The 24095-nt window shown below is 40.9% G+C and overlaps 1 protein-coding gene across 1 annotated transcript; it reads left to right on the top strand.

The window, feature by feature from the left end:
• On the top strand, positions 1 to 23116 carry LOC125492873 (uncharacterized). Its single transcript, XM_048635613.1, has 4 exons — positions 1 to 16; positions 2334 to 2727; positions 5455 to 5535; positions 22021 to 23116. The coding sequence occupies exons 1-4, from the start codon at positions 1 to 3 to the stop codon at positions 22181 to 22183; spliced, it is 654 nt and encodes a 217-aa protein (XP_048491570.1). The 3' UTR covers positions 22184 to 23116.
• The last annotated feature ends 979 nt before the right edge of the window (positions 23117 to 24095 follow it).

Here is a 24095-nt window from a genome sequence, read left to right as displayed (position 1 = left end):
ATGAAAGGGCTTTCAGGCATTCTAATAAAATCAATTAATTCATCCCAAAATTCATACTTTAAATTATAATTAGGGGGAGCATAGATGAAAATAGCAATAAAGCTAAAACTAATGGCTAATAGCTCAATTTTACAAGCCCAAAAACGAGAAGATTTACTAATGGGAGATAGAACAAAAGGATTACAACTATCATTCTTCCACATGATCCACACCCCCCTACTAACCCCATAGATGGAAGGAAGTCAAAATGAGTGAATCCACAATATCTAACACATCCCTGAGAAGGAGGAGTTGACACTTTAGTCTCACATAACATCATAATTTGTACTTTCTTAGATTTACAGAACACTTTCACTTCTTCCATAGCTAAAGGCCTCCTCGAACCTCTTATATTCCAACTACTGATAATCATAAAACATAGACATTTAGAAGGCAAGACTTAACTAAGTCCAGCCCCTTGCCAGACCTAATAGTAATTTTTTTCTCCAAACAACCATTACAGGGTAAAAAATTCAGATTAGAAAGATATCTAACATTGAGAAACATCCACAAGGTTTTAAATGATTGCATTACATAGTGAATAGCAGACAAACTGTATTTATTCATCAAAAAATGGATAATAGCTTGCAAAAGGATATTGCATTTTGCTTTAATAGTGCTCTGTTGCACAGAATAGCCAAGGCCTTCAATTGGCACATGATGACAAAAATAATTTTCTCCATTCCAGTAGCTTCTAGGGCCTAGAATGGAGTAAAAAAACCAATCCAATAGCTTATGCAGCCTAAATTATTGGAGTTTTTATAAAAGAAGAGATTTTTGAGAAACAACCAACCAAATATAATCCAGTAGCTTGAGTAGTTTAGATTGGATTTTGCTAAATTGGACACAAAATAACGAGCATTCAATCCAAAAATGGAGGTGACCAGAACAAGCTGAGCATAGATAAGAACTAAATCTACCCTTGTTATATGGTAGGATCTTAACCAACATCCAAAAAAAGGGCATACGAAAATTTCGAAAGTCCAAAAGTAGACAATTATAATAACCTTTTGAAGGATTTGAAATTCCTTCAAAGCTTGCAAGTTTATGAATAAATCTTCAGAACTTGAACATCTCACAATAATATCAATGAAATAAAGCATCACACTAATTAAAGAGAAGATAAACTTCTCACCACTAAAGGAATATACTAATGAAAACCTTTCTAAAATAGGTAAAAACCATACCTTGCAGCTCATCTTACATGAACATACTTGATGAGATTGAACTGACTTGCATTGAATGCTTAGCCTTGAGAACACGTTGTATTCATCCTTGGACACCAAGAAAAACTTATGAACATTAAGCCTACACCATTTCATAAGCAACAAAAAGCCATCTACTTGAGCTTCTTCATCGAGAAAGCATATCACTTTCTTACATCTCACAAAAAATACAACAAACTGGAGATGCTGTAAATTACATCATCTATGCCTTGATGAGGATGCCTTGATGACTTCAACGAAGTCACTCACACACACAACTATAGCAGCATCTGCGAAGAGACAGGGCCACCTCTAGCACAACGCAACAAACACGACCCAACAGCTAGGCGGCTTGGCCGTGGCATTGGACAGCAGCCCATTAGAAGAAAGCGAGAAAACCAGCAAAAATAAACCCAAAAAACATCCACACCAAGAATTGAAAGAGAAACCCAAAATAGATTGCCCCGACAAACCCTAGCCATGAATCGAACTTTGAATTTGAATCAAGGAAGACGAATCCTTTAATCCAACACAATGATTGAACTTCGAGTCCCAATAATGGCAAGGAAACTCTCAATTGCACTAAAACAATGGGAATAATTCTAATAAACAGAGAACGTTTTTCGAGAAGAAAGATTATTCTCTTGATAAACTTTGATGAATTGAAATGAAGATTTTTTTGGGCAAGGAGATTTGGGATTTGCAAATAGAATAGATAACAGGAGGATAATAACTATGACTACGAGCAATTTACCTTGCTTAATGATAGAAGAGTTCTCCAAATTGAATCGGGGATTTTTTTCTTGGCTAGGGATTTGGAATTTAGAATTGGGGCTTTTTTCTCCTTTCTTTTCTCTTTCTCTCTCTACTTCTTTCTCTATCATCTTTTGACTTAGAGTTATTTCTAATGTATTTATTTAATTATAAGAGATTATTATTAGTACTATTATTATTATTATTATTATTATTATTATTATTATTATTATATTTTGGATTTTTTATGTAATTAGTTCAGCGGTATTCGACCCAAATAGGAAACTAAAGTTGAGTTTCCTCCCATTACTATTGTCGATTTAGGAAGGTAATAAGCCTCCTTCATAATTATATTTGTCGGCATTTCTCACCCAAACCAAACCCCCACTCTTTCTCCCTCTTACCATTCCTCTGCTCGAAGAAACCCCAAAACCCCCAACCCCATAAACCCGACCTCCCTCTTCTCTCTCTCACGGCTTCACTCCACCACTACCAGTGTGCTCGCGTCGGACCACTGCGGCTGCGTCAAGTTGCAGCAGCTTTGTGCTTCTCCCTCCTCTTCTTCATCCTGTTCGTGGCAGCCCAATGAGCGACTTGTTGCTGCACATTGTTTCGTCGACGAACGGCCGCCGGAATCCTACCGTTGGCGTCGCGCTTCTATTGCCCAGCCTCGCCGGAGCTCCCCTTCCCTCCCGTGCTTTGTTTTCGTCCCTGCTCAAGTAGAGCAGTGGTATACACCTCTTGCCTATTTTTCTTTAAATTTCAGAATTTTGGAATTAGTGATCCAAGCCCCAAGTTGGTGTTTGTTGTTGCTGCGCAGTTGTTATTGTGTCTCCTTCGCTTATGGGCTGCTACGGTGCAGTATTGCACTACCTAAACGCCGTCGTGTCGTGCTGTTGCTACTGTTGTTTTATGGTTGGTTGTTCTTGAATTATTGTTGATTCTATTATGTTGTTGTTCTGTTGCTGTGGTGATGTTGTGGTAGTTTATTGTTAAAATGGTAAAATGAATTGGTGTAGTTATTTGTGATGGTTACTGTTGGGTTGTTGTGGCTATGGTTGTTGTTGCTGTAGGTGGGTAGTTGTTATTGACAGAGTTGTCATAGTCTAATGAGGTTACAAAATTAGTGTTGTTATTTATGAGGACAATGATTCAATAGATCGATTAGATACTTATGTTGAGGATTGATAATTGGATTGTGGATTACGAGTCGCGGAAGCTGATTATATGATGGTGTACAATTAGTTTAGAGAATTTAGTAATACGTGATTGGAATTAAGATTGTTGTTGTAAAGGATCTCTATATTAGGAATTGATTATGGTTCAATTTTCTTGGAGGATGATTTTGAAGTGAAATATCGTTCGGGATTATGAAGGAGATTGTATTGTTGGAATTGGATTGCGCTTCAGGTAACCTTTATGTTCACTAAAATAATTTACCCATGCCCATGTGTATGTGAATCTCTATTTTGTTTTTATACTTAAGTTGTACTATGACCATAGTTATGAATGTGATGATGAAATGTCATTGATTGATTATCAATACGCAACTGTTTTGGTGGCTTAGTTTATGAAATGAAAATAGAAAGTGGGCAAGGTATGGGTGGAGGATGGTTACTCTTTTAACCTAACACGGTCGGCTACGCTCCAGAAGGAACCTTGAGGGTAGTATTGTTGGGCTCCATGACGGACCTTGGAGGCAACGTTTGTCCGAAGCCTGTACTTGCCACTGATTTGTTTAAAAGAATGAGTTATGCCAGCATTGTAATGAAAGGAACTGATTTAACAAATAAAATGTTTTAACGAGTTAAAGTAAAGGTTACCATTTTTCCACTCATTTTGGAATTTTGTTTGTTTTATATTTCTTCACTAAATTTGCAGGTTTAGTGTTGTGAGCTCGGAATTGGAAGTGCAGCAGGATAAAAATGTCGTTGTAGATTATGGACTGAGTTTGTATTTAGATAGTTGATTGAGGAATAGTTTCTGATAGTTCATTCTATATCATTCTGGGAACTTAGTTCAATTTTTGGTGTATTTAAGGATATTTTTCCGCTGCGAAATAATTTATTTTAGAGTTAATTTTAATTTATGGATGTTGTGTGTGTTTCGCTAGCAGCTTGAAAGAGCGGGCTGTTACGCTTATGATTATACCTATGCAGTTTAGATCGAAGAGCGTAACAACTTTCAAGCGGAGCAATCGTGGAACCAGGAATGTAGTATGATTAGAAATTTGATATTGATTTGAAAGGGTCAAAGTATTTTGATATTCGTAAGAGGATTTATAAGTATTTCGTGCTCTTAAAATAATAATGAAAAACCATGTTTGATTCGGGAAATCAGACTGTATTTATAGGTAGAGGAAAACTGCGCTGCACGCGCGTACTATGCCAGGCGCAGTCCTATGTGGCAGGCGCAAGGACATGCGTCGGGCATAGATTGGCGCGACTGACGTGCTTTGTCTAATCGGATGCGAACATGTGTCAAACGCACAACTCTATGTCTCGTCATTTATTTAAAGTGGTCCGCAGACCTAACAATTTGTGTCATGTTATTGACGGTTAGTGTCTCGTCATTAATTTGAAGTGGTCCGCAAACCTCATGGTTTGTGTCCTGTTATTGACGATTTGTGTCCCGTCATTGATTAAAGTGGTCCGTAAACCTAACTTTTTGTGTCCCTTTATTAACGGTTTGTGTCCAAGTCATTGATTTGAAGTGGTCCGTAGACCTAACGATTTGTGTTCCATTATTGACGGTTTGTGTCCCGTCATTGATTTTCATGAGTATTCGTTATCTCTCGGGCAATATATGTTAAAAATTTGTAGAGTGGCAAGATTTTATTTTTGTAAACTTTTGAAAGTTCGTTGGTTTGTCGTGCATAATGTGCTAACGAACATTTAAATTTGTTTAGAATCGAGCGTGAGAGCCTCACTTGGCTAAGAAGCCCCTAAGCGTGTTGTACAGGACTGTGCGCAGATGCGTTGGACGCAGAGATGTGTGTCAGACGCACGTTTTGTCGATGGTGGTGCGCGAAACGCAGGTCCTTAGATCACCTAAAAAGACACGACGCTCCTCTTCTTCCCCATTTTTCATTTTCTCTGCCGTTTTCATTTCTCTCTTTACTTAAGTTTCGAAACTCCATTTTCGAATTTTAAAGCTCCAAACTTGCTTGATTCGTTTGTGTTTCTTCAGACCTAAGTTAGAAGAGTGATTATATTCACTTGGTTTTCATTTTTGTGAGGTTTTTGGGCAAATTTCGAACGATATTTTTTCGACCCATTTCGGACCATCTTTCGGTCTATTTTCTGGCGGTTCAAGTGTGTTTTTTTCCCCTCCTTTTTTTTGTTTTTTTTTTCATTTTTTTTATGTTAGCAATTTCGCTTTTTTTTTTTTTATTGTTTCTGTTTCTTTTGTATATTGGTGCGAAAGTGTTGAATGTTGCCGGTGATTTTTGGACCAGGTCTCACAGGCGATTCCGAGGAGTTCCGACGAGGTTTCCGGCGAATTTTGTTGTTCTTCATGAGTTTGATACTCGTTCCATGTGAGTTCGTTGTTAACTTTGTAGTTCGATAATTCTTTAGATCATGAATTTAGAACTATATTCTGTAGTTTTGAAATCTGAAATTTAGAAACATTCTTAGGTGCACTTTGAATATGATGAATATTCTTATATTATGAATCTTAAGATTAGCACTAACGTAGTTTCTAAGTCCGAAACCTAGAAGCATGCTTAGGTGAACTTTGAACGTGTGAACTTGTTGTTTGTAGAAATCATGCTTTAGGTCATGATTTTTATTCTTTTGCTATAATTTGCATGTTATGACTGAAATCACTAGTAGAAAAAATGCTTATTGCTGTGCTGATATTGCTGCGGTTTTACCTGTACGCAGCAATATATCACGTAAAAAGAAAGATAAAATATAAAATAAAGATATTGCTGCGGTTTCGGCCTAAAACCGCACCAGTATGATATCAACGTAAAAAAAATTTTGAAAAAAATTGAATATCTGACCATACATATTGTTGCGGTTTTTGTCAAGAACCGCAGCAATATATTAAAATAATATAAAACCCATCTGTTAGAGTTGTTTTCCCCCTATCCCTCTCTCAACCTCACACGCCTCTCCATTCTTCAGTTCTCTCTCTCATCCAAACCCTTAGCCGTTTTCAAACCCTATCTCTCCTCTCATCCTCTCACCTCTAACCTCTCACATCTTCCCTCTTCGTTCGGTGTTCAAACCTCACCAACGTCGTTCGCTGTTCAAACTTCATTAACGTCGTTGTCGTTCACCTCCCACCAACGTCGTCGTCATCCACCTCCCACCGACATTGTCGTCGTCCTCCTCCCACCGACGTCGGCATCTTCACGCGCAAGCTCTCACTAACGTCGTCTCCTTTAAGCCCTCTCACCAACGTCGTCTCCTTCAAACCCTCTCACCAACGTCGTCTTCTTCGTCATTCACCAGGCAGTTCGCTCGTTCGCGGTCGTTGGTCCTCGCTCGGCGTCGTCTCCTTCGCGTCGTCTGTCATCGTCACTTTAGTTTCAGGATCTGTTTTGTTGTTTACCTTTTTCTCTATTTTTCTTTTCGTTTTTTTCGTTTATTTGTTTTTAGAATTTTCTGTTTTTTTGGTCTTATTTTCCTTTTTTTTCCGTTTCTTAAGTTTGGTTTGTAGCTAGATTTCTTTTTTATTCAGTATTTTATTATTTTTAGTATTATTTGTTTTTATTAGTCATTTACTGGTAATTATTTTTTTTATTTTGCTTTTCTATTTTACATTTTATTCTTTTGTAATATTGATGTAATTAGATTTTTCATCTTTATATATTAATGAACATTTTATCTTCTATTTGTCTGCAAATTTAATGAATAGTGAATAAGTAAATTGTTTGGTTTTAATATTTCAAATTTAATTGGTAAATGCAAATTTTTTTTTCCTGTACCAGGTCATATTGCAAAAACCGCAACTATTGTTGCCCCTTTAATTGCTGCGCGTCCAAAACCGTAGCAATAGGCCACTTTTTGTCCGCAGCAATAAGCATTTATTCTACTAGTGAATGGATTATGTGAATCTCATGTGGTGATAATGCTTTGTATGAAGATCTTTTGGAAATTATCGGTTCATGAAATCTGGTAATTGATGTTAGAGTAAAGAACTCTTCCATTTTAGCCTTATATGTGATTTTCAATCCGGTTAACATGTCGTCGGAAGATTCTAGTAAAGAGGATAGTGATAGGGCTGCTTCACGTCCCAGGAAGGCGTGGAAAGTTGTGGGATGAAATCCCGATAAGATGCATTTTGACCCAGAGCATCACGTTTCGCACCGACAACTCTTAGGGTGTTGTGAGTATCTCTTTTATGCCGACCTCGTTTTGATTAAAGCCTAGGCACCTTTATTAATTGTACTTATATTTGAAGGATGAGGGTAAGACTCGTCATTTTCACACTTTCGACTTCGACTTGCTCATGAAGGTCTAAAAGGTCCGGGATCAAGTTGTACTCATTGAGTAGAGCGGGTTATGCCGCTTATGAGAGTATAGGAGACATTCATTCCTCTAAGATCGTGGTTCGTCGCTTGTTGGACTGCTGATGGGATACCACCGATACCTTTCAGATGTGTTGGGGGGAGTTGACTATCACCCCGTTGGATGTCTCTTTCATCTCCGACTTGTCTTTCATCGGCGTCCAAGTGTCGTTGGGTGAGTCGTTGTCGTTCAACACGACAAAGTTCAAAAATTTGATTGGTCCGGTTGCCGATACTCTTGTTCTAGGCGCATCCTATGCTTCTCGGTCGACGGTGGCCAAAGGACTTATTACGCCAAGAAGTTCCGAGGAGCTGAAGATACGCATTGTCCTGGCTGGCTGTCTGTGGCATGTTAGGCACAGACGGGGGATCGCGTGTTTCGACGAAATACGTGAAGCCTCTAGGGGACCTGTCTCGAGTGTCGACCTACGGTTGGGCCAAGGTAGGCTATTACAACCTTTTGTCTAGCATGTACAGTGCTAGCAGGCAATTGAGGGATAATGGATAAGTCTCCCTTTTCGGTCCGTAGAGACTTCTAGAGGTATGATCGTATACATCATTCATATACTAGAGATAATTAAGTACGTTGTGGATTCATGCCTGTTGAGGAGATGGTTGATGTTGCCTGGGAGGCAGAGCAACATGTTGTTCTTGCTATACCAGCCCATGTGAGCTCAGTAAGTGTTGAAATTTAGAAACTTTCGTTTATTCATTTTGTTTGAAGTGACTTATGCATTGTTTATTTTTAGGTTCCTCAGGAGGCTGTCTTCCAGAATCTCTGAGTGGTTGACTCGCTGAAGCATGGGACGGCAAAGCTGAAGAGGAGTATGTCCTGCCGCCGTAGCGACGCGCATAACCAGGTAGACTGGTATATTGTGCTTTGATTGTGTTTTTTCTTTTGCTCCACCTGTTTTTAGTGCTTTACGACATTTTATACAACCTCGTCCTCATGAGAGCGCACCTCGTCTCGAGGCTAGGGTATCGACTCAGTTTAGGGTTTCGACCCAAACTCCTCGGTATTCAATGTCTGAGAGGCCTCAAACGAACCCATTTGTCGGGCAGTTCAGCATGGGAGGTATGGAATTTGGGGGGGGGGGGGTGTCAGGCCCAATCCATATTCCTGGACCTCTCCGATGTGGATGCAACAGATGCAAGTGCAACAGATGTTAGGGACGCGACAGTAGATGTCGCGGACACAGCAGCAGAGGTTGGGGACGCAACAAATGCCTCCTATGTGGTGATGCCAACTATGATTCCTTCCATGCAGTCCGGGATAGGCTATCATATGGGCGAGTCGAGTGGGGTCCAGATTAAGAAGCCGGAGGAATCCTCTTCGAGGGAGCAGAATTCGCCTTCTTCTTGGACATCTGCATTGTTTTGCTTTTGGGTACCTGTGACCTGTATTTTTGTTATGATATACATATCTTGCACATTGATATTTATTGCTCCTTTGTTCAAATTGTCGTTTTATTAGTGATGCTTTTTTATGTTGTTGATGAACCTTTGCTAGCAATGTAACGCCTATCCTAAAATGCAACGTATGGGTGTGATAGGTGTTTGCCGTGTACTCCTAACCAAATATAATTAACATACTCTCATGCACACTAAGTAAGTTTAATTGAAGTAGGGATCGTATCCACATGGAGCAAAGGAACTTGATCGGAAATTAGTTGCTAAGGCCAAAGTAACTGAATTGGGGAGATTTGGAACAATGTAAGTAAACTAAACCACGCACAGAATTAAAACACGAAGGGATTACAATAATAAGGTCTTGGACTCGATTAACATCCACCATAACCTAGTTTGTGATCACAAAACCTTAACCCTCAACACTTCCTATGATTACCTATCGAGAAATCTATACTTTTATCCTCCTAGATCGTGGTTAAACACACGATCCGCGTGGTTTCAACCGCCCTTACTATGACTTAACTCAAATGAATCGCTCTTAAGTCCAAACCAAAGTAGCATTAAAGTCGAGGAACACGATATTACTAATGTTATCAACGCAATAACATTCAAATAATAAGCAATGCTTCTCTAAGTGCACAAGATTGATGTTCAGCATTTAATCAAACACCCAGTATGCTACATGGAGCTAGGAACACAACAGTCCGATTACGCACCTAGAATTAGCATTAGATGAATCACACAACAATACTACTAACGTTCCTAGCAAAGATTATGCAAACATCATGGAAATAAATACGAGAAGCATCACAATGACCATAGATAAAATAGAGAGTAAGAACTCACAAATAGATTAGAGCTTCAACAACCAAATCCAAGATAGAAGTTTAAGCTAGCAAAGCCATACAGTTCATTATAAATCTAACAAAGAAAAGAAGAAGAAACCTTCTAAAGCACTGTTCTTTTTCGCCCCTCTCTCGTAGTTAGAACAAAAACCAAAACTAACTTAACAACCTAACCCTCCAAGGGAGGAAAAGAAAACAAAAAGGCGGCTGACACAGGGGTCGCAACTCGCGACTAAGGGCAGGTTGCGACTCGCGACACTGATCGTGGGTCGCGACGTATGGTTTGCCTCAAAACCACCAAAACCAATCACAAAGGGGAAAAAGAGAAAGAACTTGGCTTTTGAGTAAGCCATGAAGCTGTAGAACCAAAGTGAAGATGATCCTCGGACGACGAGCAAACCAAGAAGCTTGAACCACGGACCTCGGAACTTGAACAAAGCTCGGAACCTCGGATGATGCGCCATAAAGGAACTAAGGACAGGGACTCCGGGGCACAAAAAGTGATCGGAGGGCCAAGATCAGCCCTCGAATACGCCACCATGCAAACCGTTCCCTAGACTCCTCAAAACACAATATCCTCCGACAACATCAAATCTCTCCTAAATCCCAATACTAAGCTCGAACCGACACAAAAAACGGCCCGAAATCAGCCTAAGATTGGCGGATAACATGGACACATCAAATTCCCCCACGCTTAAACCTTACTCGGCCTTGAGTAAAAGAAAAAGAGAACTCGACACACCCAATCCCCAAAACATGCCATACCACGCCAACCTCCGGAATCGCCATCCACAAAACACAAAAGCCAATCGTCAAAATCTACCCCAGAAGAATTCTTCTATATAAATGAACCTCGAATCCCGAAAGGTTTCGGGACACGATTATCAACAATGACCTCCCGACTCCAACCTACCCAAAATGTAAGGAAACTAAGGCACGTGGGTAAGTGATTCCCCCACGCTTAGCTTCGTGCTTCGACCAATTCAAACAACAAGCAACAAAAGAGAAACAAGCCAAAAAGAGATGTACACCCCGCCCTCAAAGGACACAAAATAAGAACCTAATCTAGCCCGAAAACACCGACTCCAATGCCGCCACATTATGACGTCGACACCGACAAATGAGGATCAAATCAAATTTGTTTTTCTCTATTTTCTTTTTTCTCTCATTTTGCCTAGGAGCTCTTTCGGGTTTTCATCATAGCTTCTCATTTTCATTTTTTTTCACCTCTCTTCTTTTTTCGGCTCACAAAACTCACTCGCTTAACTAGCTCTTTTTTGCATAGGTCGCCCTTTCGGGTTTTCGACCTATCCAAGCCCCCAATATTGCCCGAGTCTCCCGCCCTTGTGGGTTTTCAACTCAGGCGAATTCTTCTTTTTTTTTTTCTTTCTCCTTTTGTCACTTTTTTCTTTTTTTTTTTTTTTTCATTTTCATTATTTTCAAATTTTCATCAAATTACCACAATATATACAAAACAAACCAAAACAGAACAAAGTAAAATAATTAAAATATCACCACATTTAATCAATCTCTCCCCCATGCTGATTATGCACATTGTCCTCAATGTGGAAAGGACAAATACGAATAAGAGGGAAAGGGAAAAGCTCTAAGATCCCGAGGGGACCCCGCACTCAAACCCGCGAGTTGCCTTACGAGCCTCTCTCTCCTGGAAGTGTATAAGGCGCGCCGCCTCAATCTCGGATGTGGGATCGGAGTACCAGGAGTCTAGGTTCTCCGGTCCATGGGGTGGATAACGGGACACAAAAAAGTTCTTCATGGCCGAAACCATGGAACCAACTAAATAGATCTAGTCCTCCATCCGGTACATCCTATCCTGCATCTCTCTGAAATCACCCCTAACACTGGATAGTTGCTCAGTTACCTGACCTCAAACTAGGCGTGAAGGAGGTAACCTTGCTCCTGCTAGTACTGCTGAAAACTTCTGGTATTGGAATTGTTGTGGCTGAGGCTGTGGCTGAGGCACGGGTTGGGCCTCCTCAGGGTCCCTCTGACCTAATCCCTCCGCCACCCCTCGGGCATACCTCGCATCAGGGGGAAGGAAGAGCTCCTCATGTGTGGTCTTCTCTATAATGGCCACTCGCTTTTGTGGTAAAGCCATATGCCTGGCATTCCTTGCCCCAAAGAGCCACACATATCTCATCTCATCGCCTATGGTTTTAAATTGAAGCATGGTAATACTCCTCAAGGCAATGGTATCATAGCCGTTAGAATCACGGGAATACCGACCACTAGTTGTCCCTAAAGGGGTCAATGTGGGGGTGCCCTTCTTGTCCACAGGCACCTGGACACCTAGTTGGGAGGCTAAAAGGCTAATCATGCCCCCCATACTCAACTTCCCCGAGGTCTTCCCCTCAGCCGACTGAGCTAAGCACTTATCCACCCAAATTTTCACCCAATTTGGACACCCTTCCCCTTGAGGTGTCATGGCCCAAAGACATTTAAGATCAAACTCCGATAAATTAGTGGGCTCTCCTGCACAAAAGACCGTCGTAGACAAAAGACGGTGCATGTAGCGCATGGCGGGGTGGGGGATGGCGCTACTCTAGCAGTGGCTATGCCACGTACGACCACCAGTGATCTTGTACCAAAACACAACAGGATTATAGTTCTCAGTCTCTAAAAAGTCATCCTCGGCCATGTAGTCCCAAGAAAAAGCACTTTCTATCTCAAGGAAATTCATTTTGTATTGGTTGCCATTGAGGGAAAAAGTGATGTGTTCAGATTTATCATCAGTTTCAGCATTTTTGGAGGGTCGAAAGGAACTCGAGGGTGTACTGCTCATAAGTTCGGGCCCTCTTCCATAGAAAGTTTTTGAGGCCAACCTTGTCGAGAAGAAACTCAACCGAGCTAGCCAACCCCAATTTTTGTAGGGTAGGGTAATATGCAAACTTAGTTTCTTGAATCACCCTCCTCGATCTATCAAGGTAGTCCTATCGCCTTTTAGCTTAGTCACTTAGCTTCTTAAGGACACGGGAGTTAATGTGGGGGACGGGTTCAGTTCGGCTTCTCTTGCTCATTTTTTTCAACTTATAAGAACTAACAACAAGGGTTTGACACAAGGACACAAACAAGAACACTCTTACACTCCAAACACCCTCCATACACCAAAAACCAACCACCAATTCCGAAATGAGTTCAACAATCACACCAATAACACCACACAACTCAACAACTTCAATCAACAACTGCAAACAATGACTTGATGAAACAAGCTACAACTCTACAATTAAGCAAGAACAAGACATTTCAAGCAAAATTAAAGAGAAGTAGGATAGAGTGTGTTAAACCGAAATGGAAGTGAAGTAGAGTTATGTAGGGTGATTAGAACTTGTGAATAGCTCCCCTAAGGATGTAGAATGATTCTCTAAGCTTCAATTCAGATGGTGTTGCTTCAAATCAAAACCACCCAAATTCTAGGGTTTGGTAGAAGGTGATGATTTTCAGAAATTGTGAAAGGATTATGGTGTGAAGGAGAGTAAAAAGTAGAGAATTTGTGTAGAAAGGTGAAAAGGAGAAGATTAGAGGAGAGATTTGAGGTGAAGATTTGAGAGTGGGAGATGGGATGAGGTCCTTGAGTGATTTTGGGAGTAAGAGAGTGTGCTGAGAGTGGGGGGCTTCGTGAGAAATGGGTGGGAGAGATAAAAGGGAGGTGTAATTGAACTGCGTGAAAAAAAAACAGAACGGGTGTCGCGAGTCGTGACCTGATGCCATTGCGAGTCGCGACCAGCATCGCGAGTGGCGACCTGCGATTGTCATCGCGGCTCGCGAGGGTCTTTTTAATTGTTGTTTGCTTCTTTGATTTCTTTCCTAGCTTAGCATCGTCCCTCATTTTATTTTCTATGCTCCAAACTCCCTTTTCACTCTTGTCCACCTATCACTCTCATTGTTCTTTCATGATTTTGCTCGCATTCCTTGCGCTTGTTTTGCTTTGATATCAAATGCGAACGAACTCTCTGCTTTTGATACTCGCTCATCAACATTTTTACACAACTTCACAAGTCACGAACTTTCCTTCTATTCCCTGCAAAACGAACAACCACAAGCATAATATCTTCCAAAAACCAAAAGAAAACTAACTTTATACACTTTATACAACAAGCTCGTTTATTTACCATTGTCGACACGACTTACAACCATAAGGTCTAACCATAGTCCGGGTCACCGAGAGGAACATCCTCGGCCCCAACTTGCTTGAATCCTTCAAAACTACGGTTTAAGCCGCTGCCCATTTACCTTCAAAATCTTTGAGCTGGCTTCACTTTGGATTTCCACAGCTCCATGTGGAAACACTTTCACGACAATGAATGGCCCGATCCACCTAAAACGCAATTTTCTTGGAAAAAGACAGCGGGACTGAAACAAGAGGACCTTTAGGCCCACCTTAAACTCTTTCCTTATAATTAGCTTGTCATTCCATGCCTTAGTCTTTGCTTTGTAAATTGCTGCGTTTTCATAAGCCTCGTCCAGTATCTCCTCCAATTCTTGCAACTGTAACTTCCGATGCAATCCAGCTTCATTCAAGACCATGTTGAAGTTTTTGACGACCCAATATGCTTTGTGCTCAAGCTCTACTGGAAGGTGACAAGGCTTTCCAAACACCAATCGGTATGGTGACATACCAATGGGGGTTTTATATGCTGTCTTATATGCCCATAAAGCATCCTCCAATCGCAAGCTTCAATCTATCCTACTTGGATTCACCGTTTTCTCCAAGATTGATTTGATCTCGCGATTGGACACCTCCGCTTGGCCATTTGTTTGTGGATGGTAGGCCATTGAGGTCTTTTGAGTCACATGATACTTTTTCAGCAGCGCACCTATGGTTCGATTGCAAACATAAGTTCCCTTGTCACTAATCAATGCCCTTGGAATTCCAAACCGGCAAAATATGTGAGATTTCACAAAATCTGCAACCACCTTAGCATCGTTAGTATGAGTGGCCTTAGCCTCCACCCATTTTGATACATAAACTACAACAGATTATACATGAAGCCAAAAGTGGTCGGGAAAGGAGCCAAACCTAGGCTAATTCGGTGGATTCTCTTATTAAGCGAGTTTGATTTGGAAGTGCGAGACAAGAAGGGAACTGAGAACTTGGTTCAGACCATTTGAGTCGATTATATCCTCTTATGATCTAGAACCAAGTTCGGAGAAGCCATGGCAAGAGCCTATTCGGGAAGAGTTTCCGACGAGCAATTGATGGCCTAGGATGCTTACACCCATGGTATGCCGATATCAATTTTCTTGTTTCTAACTGTTTTCCTCCTCATTTTTCCAAGGCACAGAAGATAAGCTCAAGAGCGATGCCAAGCACTATGTATGGGACGAGCCTTATCTCTGGAAGCACTTGCAGATCAAATAGTAAGGAGATGTAAACCTGATGAAGAGGTAGCTTCTATCCTTACCGTTTGTCATTCTCATGCATGTGGGGGTCATTTTGGAGCAAAAAGGACGGCACGAAAGGTATTGGAATGTGGTTTTTATTGGCCAGTCTTCATAGGGATGCATTTCATTTCTGAAATCTATGATAATTGTCAAAGGGTCGGGAATATATCCCAAAGAAATGAAATGCCTCAAAGTGCGGTTTTGTATTGTGAAATCTTTGATGTGTGGGGCATTGACTTTATGGGACCTTTCCCGACCTCTTTTGGTTTCATGTAATCTTTTGCGTGATTATGTATCAAAATGGGTGGAGGCTAAGGCCACTCGTACTGACGATGCTAAGTGGTTGCAGATTTTGTGAAATCTACATATTTTGCAGTATTGGAATTCCAAGGCATTGATTAGTGACAAGGGAACCATTTTTGCAATCGAACCATTGGTGCGCTGCTAAAAATATCATGTGACTCACAAGACCTCAACGGCCTACCATCCACAAACAAATGGCCAAGCGGAGGTTCTAATCCGAGATCAAATCAATATTGGAGAAAACGGTGAATCCAAGTAGGAAGGATTCGAGCTTGCGATTGGAGGATGCTTTATGGGCATATAGGACAGCTTATAAAACCCCCATTCGTATGTCACCATACCGATTGGTGTTTGGAAAGCCGTGTCACCTTCCAGTAGAGCTTGAGCACAAAGCATATGGGCCGTCAAAAACTTCAACATGGTCTTGGATGAAGCTGGATTGCATCGAAAGTTACAGTTGCAAGAATTGGAGGAGATAAGGAACGAGGCTTGTGAAAACGCGGCAATTTACAAAGCAAAGACTAAGGCATGGCATGACAAGCTAATTATAAGAAAAAAGAGTTTAAGGTGGGCCTAAAGGTCCTCTTGTTTCAGTCCCGCCTAAGTCTCTTTCCAGGAAAATTGTGTTCTAGGTCGATCAGGCCATTCATTGTCATGAAAGTGTTTCCACATAGAGCTGTGGAAATCTAAAGTGAAGCCAGCTCAAATAATTTGGAGGTAAATTGGCAGCGGCTTAAACCGTACTTTGAAGGATTCAAGCAAGTTGGGCCGAGGATGTTCCTCTCGGTGACTCGGGCTATGGTTAGACCTTATGGTTGTAAGTTGTATCGACAACGGTAAATAAACGAGCTTGTTGTATATAGTGTATAAAGTTAGTTTTCTTTTCGTTTTTGGAAGATATTATGCTTATGGTTGTTCGTTTGGCAGGGAATAGAAGGAAAGTTCATGACTTTTGAAGTTGTTGTGTGTAAAAATGTTAATGAGCGATTATCAAAAGCCGGGGAGTTGGTTTGCATTTGAAATCAAAGCAAAACAAGCAAAAGGAATGCGAGCAAAATCATGAAAGAACAATGAGAGTGATAGGTGGACAAGAGTGAAGAGGGAGTTTGGAGCATAGAAAATAAAATGAGGGACGTTGCTAAGCTAGGAAAGAAATCAAAGAAGCAAACAACAATTAAAGTAAGACCCTCCCGAGCCGCGATGACCATCGCAGGTCGCGACTCGCAACACTATTCACGACTCCCGACAGCCTTTCTTTGTTGTTTTTAGCGCAGCTCAATTACACCTCCCTTTTATGTCTCCCACCCATTTCTCACGAAGCCTCCTCTCTCTCAGCACACTCTCTTACTCTCAAAATCACTCAAGGACCTCATCCCATCTCCCACTCTCAAATCTTCACCTCAAATCTCTCCTCTAATCTTCTCCTTTTAACCTCTCTACACAAATTCTCTACTTTCTACTCTCCTTCACACCATAATCCGTCGACAATTTCTGAAAATCATCACCTTCTACCAAACCCTAGAATTTGGGGGTTTTTGATTTGATGCAACACCATCCGAATTGAAGCTTAGAGAATCATTTTACATGCTTAGGGGAGTTATTCACAAGTTCTAATCACCCTACATAACTCTACTTCACTTCCATTTTGGTATAACACACTCTATCCTACTTCTCTTTAATTTTGCTTGAAACGTCTTGTTCTTGCTTAATTGCAGAGTTGTAGCTTGTTTCATTAAGTCATTGTTTGCAGCTGTTAATTGGAGTTGTTGAGTTATGTGGTGTTGTTGGTGTGATTGTTGAACTCATTTAAGAATTGGTGGTTGGTTTTTGGTGTTTGGAGTGTAAGAGTGTTCTTGTTTGTGTCCTTGTGTCAAACCCTTGCTGTTGTTAGTTCTTACAAGTTGAAAAAAATGAGCAAGAGAAGCCGAATTGAACCCTTCCCCCACATTAACTCCCGTGGCCATAAGAAGCTAAGTGACCAAGCTAAAAGGCGATGGGACCGCCTTAATAGACCGAGGAGGGTGATACAAGAAACTAAGTTTGCGGATTACCCTACCCTAGAAAAATTGGGGTTGGCTAGCTCGGTTGAGTTTCTTCTAGACAAGGTTGGCCTCAAAAACTTTCTATGGAAGAGGGCTCGAACTTATGAGCAGTACACCCTTGAGTTCCTTTCGACCCTCCAAAAGCATGTCGAAACTGATGATAGATCTGAAAACATCACTTTCTCCCTCAACGACAACCAATACAAAATGAATTTCCTTGAGATAGAAAGTGCTTTTGCTTGGGACTTTATGGACGAGGATGACTTTTTAGAGACTGAGAACTATAATCCTGTTGTGTTTTGGTATAAGATCACTGGTGGTCGTACGTGACATAGCCACTGCAAGAGTAGCGCCATCCCCCATCCCGCCTTACGCTACGTGCACCCTCTTTTGTCTATGACGGTCTTTTGTGCAGGAGAGCTCACTAATTTACCGGAGTTTGATCTTAAATGTCTTTGGTCCATGACACCCCAAGGGGAGGGGTGTCCATAGTGGGTGAAAATTTGGGTGGATAAGTGCTTAACTCAGACGGCTGAGGGGAATACCTCGGGAAAGTTGATATGGGGGGAATGATTAGCCTTTTAGCCTCCTAACTAGGTGTCCAGGTGCCCGTGGACAAGAAGGGAACCCCCACATTGACCCATTTAGGGATAGCTAGCATTCTTCAATTTAAAACCATTGAGTTAAGGAGTATTAGCATGCTTCAATTTAAAATCATAGGCGATGAGATGAGATATGTGTGGCTCTTTAGGGCGAGGAATGTCATGCATATGGCTTTACCACAAGAGCGGGTGGCCATTATAGAGAAAACCACACATGAGGAGCTCTTCATTCCCCCTGATGCGAGGTATGACCGGGGGTAGTAGAGGAATTAGGTCAGAGGAATCCTGAAGAGGCCCAACCCGTGCCTTAGCCACATCAATTCCAAAACCAGCAGTTTTAGCAGTTCCAACAACATTACTAGCAGGAGCAGGGTTACTTCCCTCACGCCCAGTTTCAGGCTCAGACAACTGAGCAACTATCCAGTGTTAGGGGCGATTTGGGAGAGATGCAATATAGGATGTACGGGATGGAGGACCAGATCTATTGAGTTGGTTCTGGGGTTTTGGCCATGAACAACTTCTTTGAGTCCCGTTATCCATCCAGGGACCGGAGAACCAGGATTTCTGGTACTCCGATCCCACATCCGAGATTGAGGCGATGCGTAATATACGCCGCCAGGAGAGAGAGGCCCGTAGGGCAGCCTACAGGTTTGAGCGCGGGGCCCCTGAAGATCTTAGAGTTTTTCCTTTTCCCTTTCCCTCTTATTAGTATTTGTCCTTTCCACATTAAGGACAATGTGCATAATCAGCGTAGGGGAGAGATTGATTAAATGTGGTATATATTATTATTTACTTGTTCTGTTTTGGTTTGTTTTGTATATATTGTGGTAATTTGATGAAAATTTAAAAAAAAAATGAAAATGAAAAAAAAAATAAAAAAGTGACAAAAGGAGAAAGAAAAAAAAAGAATCCCGCTGAGTTGAAAACCCCAAGGGCGGGCGACTCGGGCAATATTGGGGGCTCGGATAGGTCGAAATCCCGAAATGGCGGCCTATGCAAAAAAGAGCTAGTTGATCGGGTAATCCGAGCTGAAAAAAGAAGAGAGATAAAAAAAATGAAAATGAGAAGCTAGTATGAAAACCCGAAAGGGCTCCTAGGCAAAATGAGAGAAAAAAGAAAAGAGAGAAAAGAAAATTTGCTTTGATCCTCATTTATCGGTGTCGGCGTCATAAGGTGGCGGCATTGGAGTGGGTGTTTTCGGGCTAGACTAGGTTCTTGTTTTGTGTCCTTTGAGGGCGGAGTGTACACCTCTTTTTGGCTTGTTTCTCTTTGTTGCTTGTGGTTTGAATTGGTCGGAGCACGAAGCTAAGCGTGGGGGAATCACATACCCTTGTGCCTTAGTTTCCTTGCATTTTGGGTAGGTTGGAGTCGGGAGGTCATTGTTGATAATCGTGTCCCGAAACCTTTCGGGGTTCGAGGTTCATTTGTATAGAAGAATTTCGTTTGGGGTAGATTTTGTCGATTGGCTTTTGTGTTTTGTGGATGGCGATTCCGAAGGTTGGTGTGGTATGGCATGTTTCCGAGTTCCGAGGTCCGTGGTTCAAGCTTCTTGGTTTGTTCGTCGTCCGAGAATCGTCTTCACTCTAGTTCTACAGCTTCATGGCTTACTCAAAAGCCAAGTTCTTTTTCTTTTTCCTCTTTGTGATTGGTTTTAGTGGTTTTGAGGTAGACCATACGTCGCGACCCGCGATCAGTGTCGCGAGTCGCGACATGCGCTTGGTCGCAAGTCGCGGGGGTTGTCGTGAGTCGCGACCCCTGTGTTAGCTGCCTTTTTATTTTCTTTTCCTCCATTGGAGGGTCAGGTTGTTAAGTTAGTTTTAGTTTTTGTTTTAACTACGAGAGAGGAGCGAAAAAGAACAGTGCTTTACAAGGTTTCTTCTTCTCTTCTTTGGTAGATTTGTAATGAACTCTCTGATTTTGCTAGCTTAAAATTTTATCTTGGATTTGGTTGTTGAAGCCCTAATCTATTTGTGAGAACTTTTTACTCTCTATTTTCTCTATGGTCACTGTGATGCTTCTTGTATTTATTTCCATGATGTTTGCATACTCTTTGTTAGAAACGTTACTGGTAGTGTTGTGTGATCCACCTAATGCTTATTCTAGGTGCATAATCGGATTGTTGTGTTCTTATCTCTATGTAGCATACTAGGTGTTTGATTAAATACTACACATTAATCTTGTGCACTTAGAGAAGCATTGCTTATTATTTGAACGTTATTGCTTTGAGGCGCTACGAGAACATGTCAAATGTGCCTTGACGTTGTTATGGAACGCAACTGACTCAAACAAAACATGTTTTTGTTTTGAAAAAAAAGTTTGAATGGAGTGTAACCGACCTTCTCCCAACAAATAGAGAAAGTAAAGAAAAGGATGAAGAACGGGGTTGGGTGGGTGGGTGGGGGAAGAAAAAATCATTAAAAATGTTTCTCTAAGTACAAAAAAACGAAAGAAGGAAGCAAAGGGGTTGGGCGAGTGGGTTTTGAATAAACCAATAAATATGGGTAGGAGTGGTCAAAAGAGTTTGATGTGTATGATAGTCCGGGACAATATGCACTAGGGAATATGTGTGATTGGCGCACGCGCTGCGCCTGACACAGTGTCCTGCGTTCGACACATTAACCAACACTGTTTTTATTTTGGGAATCATGAACTGACTATTTTGCTTGAGGAACCTGATGCCATAATAGATTGGCCTCGTACTTAACTACCCTTTTTTCCTTGTTTAGAAGATTATTTCTATAGGGATTTTGCGCGATATATGATTTGAAAGATAAATTGCTATCAAAAATAGTATATGGGAGGCGGGTGAATTTAACCAGACTGGGAGCAGTTTATAGTCCTAAAATTGACAGGTATAGGCAAATATCTCGTATGTAGGCATTGGTATTCTGCCTGATTAGTCATTTCCTATTTGTGAATGAGGACAATGGTGCTGCTTTTCTTCACTGATTACTGTAGCAGAGCAAGAGCAGGTATGGCGGACACCACTGCCACTTTGCGTAGGAGAGATGATTACTAGTATGAATGATGTGAAGAAGGACCCAAAAGGGAAATTTTCAGGGAGCTCCTTACTATTCTAGGTAAAAATATTTTGTTAGTCTAGTCATGAACTAAAGAATATTTTCTTTTATTATTATGCCGAGAATGAATAATGGAATTGTGATATTACATCGCCGTAAAAAAACAAAACGAAACAATAAAAAATCGAACGATAGTGTGCTCCTGACATGACAAGCTGCGTCTGGACTCAGGCGCACAATACTGTGTCTGGCGCAGGATCGTGCGTCGGGCGCACGTAAGGCGTGTCGATTAGTCTATGTGAAGCTATTTGCTGGACTTTAATAGTGCTCGTTGGGAACTGATGTTGTGCATATTATTACTCTGTAGGAAGCAATAATAAAATAGTATTCCTTCCGTGCCAGAATACTTTTAACACTTATCAAGGAACTTAGTTTTAGATGATAAGTTGTTGTTTGGTTATAAATTGTTATTTTATTGAAAAGTAGATATGATAGGAGTTAATAGTTAGTAAAAGTAGTATTATATTATTTTAAGGAGAGAGAATGTGGGCAATGGTTAGAGTTGGTAGGTAATAAGAGTGGTATTGTTTTATTTGGAGGGGAGAGAGTGTGGGTCAATAGTTTAAAGGTAGAATGATTAAATAATAGTGGGTTACATCCCAAAATAAAAGTGTAAAGAGTATTCTAGGATAAATAAAAAACGAAAGTGTAAAGAGTATTGTAGGACGGAGGGAGCATCGTATTTGTATTATTACTCACTAGGAAGAAATAATAAAATAGTATTGTTTGTGTATTATTACTCGGGAGGAACCAATAATAATGTTGTACGTGTTAGGAAGCAATAATAAAACTAACATTGTATATGTTGATGCAGATTTGGAACACTTGAGACTAATGATCCTCCGAAGAACATGGAGAGGTATAACAAAAAGTGGTTCATTGGTAGGAAGAAGATTTTCACAAAGAAATCTTTTGAAAATTGGACCCTTTTCTTTGGGGATGACGAACTGAGCATCAGATGGGTAGTGCCATGGTAGAGGATTGGCTCCATGGTAGGTGGCTGTGAAGATTCTTCCTATGTTAGGTTGTGTAGCTTGTACGCTCTGACTTACTATTTCCCGTCGAGGGTAGTGAGATAGTATGGTTGCCGCCAGTTGATTCCTCCAGAGGACACTGTTCACCCTAAGATATATGGTCTAATTTAGAGTGGGATTATAAAGTGGGAGAGATATTGGGGAGAACATCCTATTTGGTATACCTAGGAGAGGCTATAATATGAGAAAGTATCCAAGAGTTATATAGCGTGGATGCTGATTAATGATCCTGCTATGAGGAAAGAGATGAGGGAGAAGGAATTCTCTGAAGTGGCTAAAAAGTGGAGGTTTACTCCACGTACTATGGTGAAACTTTGGGAAATGGGGAGTAGATGAGGACGAAGCTAGTTGTGAACCCATCTGTAAAGAGGAATGACACTAAACCTACTACTAGAACTTCTTCTGTGAAGGATCGTTTAGGGCCCAAGCTAGTATCACTGTACCAGTGCAGGAGAGACTTGGACCACGGGTGGCACCGACAAAGAGGAGACTACGCTTGGCATGGGTGATCATAAGGCAAATGACTGACGCAGACAGGTTGACTCGACAAGAAGAAGCTCCTATGCGAGAAGGGAAAGAAAGGATGGTGTTCTGGAAAAAGGAAGACTCATAGACCAAAGTTGCAGATGGAAAAGGGAGAGACTTCTAACCAAGGAAAGGAAGCGGGAGAAGCTAAGAAGGAAAAAAAAGAAAAAGGACTCATTGCAACAATGTCTTCTATTATAATAAATTTTGATTATTGGTTATTGTTATTTAATGTTAATTTATTGCTTTCAATAAGGCTTGCATGCCACATAGTTATTTTACGGTATTTATAATTTGATGTTATTATTTTTTATTCAGCAATATTAATAGAACACATTCTATTTTTATTTAGACCAAGGTGATCCTAGATATGTCGCAATAGATATATTGGTGCAGTGTAGCATCGTAGCGAATGCTGGAAGAACGACCAAGCCAACTGCATGACAAGGTAGTGTGTTGGACACAATACGGTACGTCCGGTGCACTGCGCTGCGCTAGGCGCAACTCCCATGTGTTTAGCGTAGGTGCTTATCTTAGCGGTTTTTTCAAAAAAAGTTTATGTTAGACTCGGATGGACCGAAGGAGGTTTTAATTAGTAAAAGGGGCCCAACCTTGACTAATACATTCAAATAGCAATCAGGCCACGTAGTTGATGCTAAAGGATTGGATTACTTTTTACCAATCAATGAATTGGTTGTGTATTACACATAAAATTTCTTGAGTTGATCAAAATTGGTTAGATTGTAAAATTCAGTGCCATCCATGTCAATAAGTTAGGTTACACCTCTATATAGGATTGTTTTGACAATATATGGGCCAACACATGTAGGTCTGAATTTACCTCAGGGATCTAACACATTTTCCCTTAATGCTTTGAGCACTTAGTCGCCCTCTTTAATGTTGTGAGGTTTGACCTTCTTATTGAAAGATCATGCAATACGGTTTTGATAAACTTGTACATGATGTAATGCAACTAATCAACATTCATTGAGTAAGATGAGATCTTAGAATCTAGCTTTGACCCAGTCGATCAGCTTCAGGGATTTTGCTTTCCAGTACTATGTGTAGGGATGATATTTCTTATTCGACAGGTTGAACAACCTCTACTCCATAGATAATTAGGGAATAAGGTGTAGTGCTAGTGGATGTTCAAACAGAAGTACGGTATCCACATAAGGCAAAATGCAATTTGTCAGGCAAATCCTTATAGTTTTTAGTCATTTTCAGAATAATGACCTTACTATTTTTGTTGGCAGCCTCTACAACACCGTTAGCTTGGGGTCGATATGGAGAGGATCGATGATGTTGGATGCTATATTTTGAGAGGACT

This window comes from Beta vulgaris, chromosome 8 (assembly GCF_026745355.1).
Source record: "Beta vulgaris subsp. vulgaris cultivar EL10 chromosome 8, EL10.2, whole genome shotgun sequence".
Lineage (NCBI taxonomy): Eukaryota > Viridiplantae > Streptophyta > Magnoliopsida > Caryophyllales > Amaranthaceae > Beta > Beta vulgaris.
Note: the sequence above shows the minus strand (reverse complement) of the source record. Positions and strands in the feature narration are given on the sequence as shown.